Source organism: Hordeum vulgare, chromosome 2H (genome assembly GCF_904849725.1).
Source record: "Hordeum vulgare subsp. vulgare chromosome 2H, MorexV3_pseudomolecules_assembly, whole genome shotgun sequence".
NCBI classification, from domain to species: Eukaryota; Viridiplantae; Streptophyta; class Magnoliopsida; order Poales; family Poaceae; genus Hordeum; species Hordeum vulgare.
The window spans coordinates 146,920,550-146,926,641 of record NC_058519.1 but is presented as its reverse complement, the minus strand read 5'-3'; the positions used below and the strand labels follow the sequence as shown (position 1 = coordinate 146,926,641).

Below are 6,092 nucleotides of genomic sequence, written 5' to 3'. Positions count from 1 at the left end.
ATGACATTGTTAGTAATGCATTTTTGCTTGTCCTGACCGAACGAAAAGTGTGGCCACCTACCTGGTATGGGACATGCATGTCTAAAAAATATAATGAGACTTTCATTCCCTGTTTCTGCAAGTGACGAGGAAAACTAACACTCATTTGAACTATATAAACACGTTAACAATTACTACATCAACAAAATTAGTACGCATAGTCACGCCTAGGAAGCGCGCCCCTGCCAGTAATGTATTCCAAAAAACAGTGGCGGAGCTTCTCTGAGGCCAACATGTGCTGCCCCCACCCCTCCCCCAGCCCAAGATATTTTTTTCTGCTACACCCCTAGTATTTCGCCCATTTGTCAAGGAAAATCAGCCCAAAACACATTTGTTAACCCCTTTCTTAAGAATTCAACCCGCCACTGCCTACAAATGCTCTCAACACATGACAACTGTAAATGATAGGCTGACCATGTGTTATAGAGCATGTGCCCAAAAGGTAGGTTTCAAATACGTAATTGCTTATGCAATCACTAAGGCCCTACTTGAAATGGGTGTAAATTTTTACGCCTGTATTTATTCTACAAATGTAAACTATATGTCGTCTTTTGATTCCTGCCAGGAATTAAAACGACTGGAAGAAGTCTATATTTTGAACCGGACAGAAATGAGCCGAAACACGAATCCAAGCAGGGTCTAAATGTGTTTCTTTAAGGCCCTGTTTGGAACCATTCAGATTATATAATTCAGTTTTTATAATCTATTCTGTCTTCAAACATGATAGATTATGGTGTAGATTATAAAAACTAGATGGACAGATTATTAAAAACTCATAATCTACTTTACCCCAGCTAAAATCAGATTATGAATTGCTAATGACTCATTACCCTTGTAAAGTTGGAGTTAATTACATTCCTACCACCGCGACCTCCTCTTTTTAAGAAAAACAGAGGGCAAACAAGTCATTATGCAATGTAAAACCTGGATTACGGTTTATATAATCCGACCTCCAAACTTGTTCACCTAGATTATTTTTATAAACCAGATTATATAATATATCTTCATAATCCAAATTATCAGAATCTATTGTGGTTCCAAACAGGGCCTTGTATAGTCTATAGAACTTGCACTAGTAATCCTGGAAAGCAAATTAGTGTGACGAATCGTAATGCAAACAGTATATTCTTATTTTCTAAGTTGCTTTCATGAAACTAGTGCATGATCCCCTACAGTTGAAAAATGTGATTCCAATGATATGGAAGCAACTTATATACTATAAACATTATATTTTTCGAACAGTCTGTAAGAGATCTTTAACTTATCGTGCTCGAACAACACTTTTATTCATAAACTCGTTTTTCGTAACACTAGGTTGCTTCCACAAATATGTGTGAGAACATATCCATGTGAAATCTGATTTTGAAGACCTCCTCGTTAAGAACACAATGAGAAAATGGATTTCGATGGCAGTCCCGCTGATCTGATATGATTTCCAATATGCTTGTGCTCTATTCCTGCTCTGGTTTGAAAGAGTATAGTCGTGCGAGTTGTAGGCAGTCCCATTGATTTAAGCAACTTGGATTACAAGTTTACAACTACAGTAACATCCAGTTCCTGAAAGCAATTCAATACCCTACGTACGGTCTACTGCTGCGAAGCAAGAACAAGTTCCGTGACACCGCGCACCCGCAAAATCCTACATGAACTCGCTCATCATGGTGAGCACCTGCGCCATCCTGGGCCTCTCCTCTGGCGCCTCGGCAGTGCACAGCACGCCGATCTTCACCATCCCCATCGTCTCCTCCCCTTCGCCCTCGTCCTCGCCGCCGTCCGCGGCGCCCTTGGCGGTCACCACCGCCAGGAGCACCATCCCGAAGCTGTACACGTCCGACTCCTGCGTCGCCCTCGCGCCCGACGCCGTCAGCTCCGGCGCCGCGTACCCGCGCCATCCGCCGAGGCTCGACACCGCCGCCGTCGCCCGGTCCAGGAACAGCTCAGGAGGCTGCGGGGCGGAGTGCTGGACGCTGGCCGCGTAGCGCGTGAGCCCCCACTCGGAGACGCACGCGGCGCCGCGCTCGTCGAGGAGGATGTTGGACGGCTTCACGTTCCCGTGCACCAGCGCCGGCCGCGCCGGGAACGTGTGGATGTAGTTGAGGCCCTGTGCCGCGCCGAACAGGATGCTCTTCTTCGTCGCCCAGTCCAAGCTCCTCGTTCTGCCGCCTCCACCTGTGACAGCCCGTCAACGACCACTTCTTTGCATCAATGGGGATGTGCAGCGCCATTGAAATTCATGATTGTTTTCTCATTTTTGTGCGCACGTACCGTTGCCCTGCAGAAGGGACTGGAGGCTGCCGTTGGGGAGGTAGTCGTAGACGAGCAGCCGCTCGCCGTTGGAGTTGCAGTACCCCCTGAGGCTGACGACGTGCCGGTGCCGGAGCCTGCCGACGAGCCGCATGTGGCGGTCGAAGGCCTTGCTCCGGCCGGGGAACTGCAGGGCGCTGAGCCGCTTCACGGCCGCCACGATGCCGTCCTCGAGGACCGCCTTGTACGTGCTCCCGGACACGCCCTTGCCGAGCACCTCCGCCGAGGCCTTGAGGAGGCTCTCCAGCCTCAGCTCCTCGCCGCCGTCGAAGCAGACGAGCGCGCCGCTCTTCTGACACTTCTCTTCAGCATTCCTCATCTTGTCTTCCTCCTCGAAGCAAAGAGACGCACTGGATTTGGAATCGTCCTTAGAGGGCCTCAGCTTCCTTCTCATGTAGATGAACAAGGCCACAGAGATGGCCAGCGAGATCGCTATGAGCACCGCGTTGCCAATGCCAGTGGCCACGAGTGCGGTCATGCCAAGCTGACCGAATCTTCCATTACTGGAAGAGCTCGGACTGCCACTAGTTGTGTTTGTTGCTGCACTAGGAGATTGAGTGACATTGGTGGTACCATTCGAGGTAGTACCATCTTCCACTGCATTGTAAGCATGAATACACCTTGGAAGAGGCTTGCTACAGAGATCGACATTGCTGCCGAAAGAAGAGCTCGGGAATCTGGACAGAGAGGCGGGGATCTCTCCGACGAGCTTGTTACTAGACACGTTGAACTTTCTGAGCATCGGCAGGCACAGCGCTTGCAAGCCGCCATGGAATCCGTTGCGCTCTGCTCGCAGAGTGAGGAGGGAAGGCAGCGAAAGGTTGAGGCCGCCGCTGAGGTTGTTGTGGGAGACGAGCAGGTGCCGCAACCTTGGGCTCGTGGAGTTGTCCAACGGAGAGAGAGGGCCGGACAGGGAGTTCCTCCTGACGGCGAGCACCCTGATCTGGGTGAGCCCGAGGAGGGGAGCCACGCTGCCGACCAGTGAGGCGTCGTCCAAGAAGACGCCCGCCACCCTCCCCCGGGAGCACCGGACCCCGAGCCACGAGCCGGAGCATGGGTCGGTGCCGACCCAGGTCTCCAGGGCCCTGACGTTGTTGGGGTTGTAGGCCTTGAAGGAGAGCAGGAAAGGGAGGTCACAGTGGCCGCCATTGGCGACCTCACCGTGCACAAGCCATGTTGAAAGATGGAAGAGGAGGATCACAAGGGGGAACCGGAACATGGAGAAGCAGTAGCGGAAACGAGGCATTTTGGATGCCATCCCGACTGATGAAGATTGGATGAGTTTTATAGCAGGCCGTGCTGCGCGGGGAGAGCAGAGATTTTTGAAAAGTCTCAAATGTGGAGAGATCTCAGCTGTAGAGGCGACAAGCAGAGCTCCAAAAAGGAAAGCTGGGGAGTAGCGCAGCATGGCGGTGCGCCGAGGTCCTCGAGGAGGACAGGGGGACGGGAACAGGCAGATGAGGCGAAGAGAAAGCAAACAAGGCGCCTTTTCCCCTCCCTCGGCCTCGGGCAGAAGGAGTTTGGACGTTTCCGGCGAGGCTGATGCGTGGCTCGGTGTATCCCGTGAACCGCCATGGACATGGTTGCTGTGCAATGCTCCGCTTTGTTGAGATGATCGAAAAGTGAGGGAGAGGGGCTCTTGGTTCCACGGTGCGGTGCAGTGTGGTGCGTGGGAATCTTGCTGGTGGCTTCAGGTGCCACAGTAGCCAATAGTCAAGATTCCTTGGTGCCATCTGTTCGACTTTTTCCGCTTCCGTCGGGAGAGCAGGGCCCACAAAATACCCGCTTAGCGCAGGGACGGGAACGTTTGGTGCTGGGTGTACACCCTACATGTGAAAAAAATATAACAATTCAACAAAAAGTTCAAAAAATTTAAAATATTTTTGAAATAAATTTGATCTTCTATTGTACTTGTAAGAAAAATTCCATAAAAATAAAATTACACGTTTTCTTGAAAAAGACAAATTTCGACCCAAAATAGTGTGAATAGTGACCTATAATAACAAATAAATTTTATCATTTTTTTCCAGAAGTCAATGTTGTTGTTTTTCCTTGAATTTTTGATACTAGTGCAAAACAAAGTCAACTTTAATAAAAAAAAATTGAACTATTTTAAATTTTTATATAATTATAAAAAAAATCTCCATATAGAATGCAAATACAACCAGGAACCAACGTGTATTCCCCCTAGCACAACCATTACTACCTCTTGTCTTGGTGTATCTGTCCTCTTTGTATTTTGTGTTAAATTTTGATCTTTAAATTTAAATAACATAGTGTTAATGCATGTCGTAAAAGTAATTGTCATTGGTAACTATGTTCAAATAAAAATCCGTTGATATAATTTTAGATAACGTGCATCAGTTTTTTGTTAGTTAAATTTATGATCAAAATTATGGCTACCTTCGTTTTCATTTATTATTTTCTTTCACCGCGAACTCCTATGTATTTGCAAGGTAGTGATTAAAAATTGCGCTCTCTCATGCAAGTCCGCATCGTTTCCACCCCGCACTACGTCCTGGTCAGCGCTGCTACCTACGACTACCCATCGCCTCCACCCCTGCCTCCCTTCGCCCTTAGTCCGAACCCGCCATCAGCCATCGCAGTACCGAAATGAAAGGTGAAACACCGATGCCGCTGCATCGATCCCGTTGTCGGAAAGCGGTGTGGATCTCCTTCCTCGTAGACATAGTGGCACCTCATAGTGCTCTGCCAACCATCTCCATGCCACGCCAACCTCTAGTATCAGATCAATGTCGTTGGCCAACCGTGGCACCTCCGCCACCTTGCAAATGTTCGATGAGAATTTGCCTAGGTGAGTTTTTTTTTTTGCTTTTTGTGTCAATTGTTCTTTTGCTAAATGAATTGAACCAAGTCATTTAAATTGAAGATAAAGAGGGTGAGAAATATGATCTCTGAGGACTCTTTATTATCCGAGGATAAATATGACAATGACTTCTAAATGGTCATTTGTGGCGTTGCTGAGTATTGGAACCCCAAGGTTCTATGGAAAATCATGACATATTGCATAATCCTCCATAACATGATCATTGGATATGAGAGAGAGATGCTTGAGAACTATTGATGACGAGTTGATGGATATACTTCTCGCCCATCGTTGGTTACCTCAAGTGGAAGGTGGAGATCTAGTCAGCAGCAGATTTCCCTTACACGGAGACTATAAGGTTTATCGAACCAGGAGGACTCCTAGGCTCAACAAGTAGGTGTCTTCCACCCTTGCGCTACCAGAAGACGTGGACCTGCACACACAACAAATAACTTTGCTCCCAACGAGTACAGAGAGGTTGTCAATCTCTCCGGCCTTGTAGTTTGCAAAGGATCAAAACACAAGCGGGAAAGTAATAGTGGTTGCAGCGGAGAAGTATATGAAAGCGGTAAATGATGGAGGTGTAAACAATGATGGTAATATGGACCAGAGTCACATGATGTTCACTAACGAACTGTTGGGGAACGTCGCATGCGAAACAAAAATTTTCCTACGCGCACGAAGACCTATCATGGTGATGTCCATCTACGAGAGGGGATGTGTGATCTACATACCCTTGTAGACCGTACAGCAGAAGCGTTAGTGAATGCGGTTGATGTAGTGGAACGTCCTCACGTCCCTCGATCCGCCCCGCGAACCGTCCCGCGATCAGTCGCATGATCTAGTGCCGAACGGACGGCACCTCCGCGTTCAGCACACGTACAGCTCGACGATGATCTCGGCCTTCTTGATCCAGCAAGAG

General features: G+C 48.4%; 1 protein-coding gene across 1 annotated transcript; it reads right to left on the bottom strand.

The window, feature by feature from the left end:
- Positions 1-1,517: 1,517 nt before the first annotated feature.
- On the bottom strand, positions 1,518-4,219 carry LOC123429818 (probable leucine-rich repeat receptor-like protein kinase At1g68400). The gene is made up of 2 exons (XM_045113803.1): positions 2,305-4,219; positions 1,518-2,208 (listed from the first exon to the last, which is right to left on the bottom strand). Exons 1-2 carry the CDS (start codon positions 3,749-3,751, stop codon positions 1,679-1,681), a joined length of 1,977 nt encoding a protein of 658 aa, XP_044969738.1. The 5' UTR covers positions 3,752-4,219; the 3' UTR covers positions 1,518-1,678.
- Between the last annotated feature and the right edge of the window lie 1,873 nt (positions 4,220-6,092).

Excerpts from the sequence above, each read along its gene's own strand:
- LOC123429818 (XM_045113803.1), bottom strand. The coding sequence starts at position 3,751 with ATGCTGCGCTACTCCCCAGCTTTCCTTTTTGGAGCTCTGCTTGTCGCC. Across the intron at positions 2,209-2,304 it reads GTCCCTTCTGCAGGGCAACG|GTGGAGGCGGCAGAACGAGG; the intron begins GTACGTGCGCAC and ends GGGCTGTCACAG.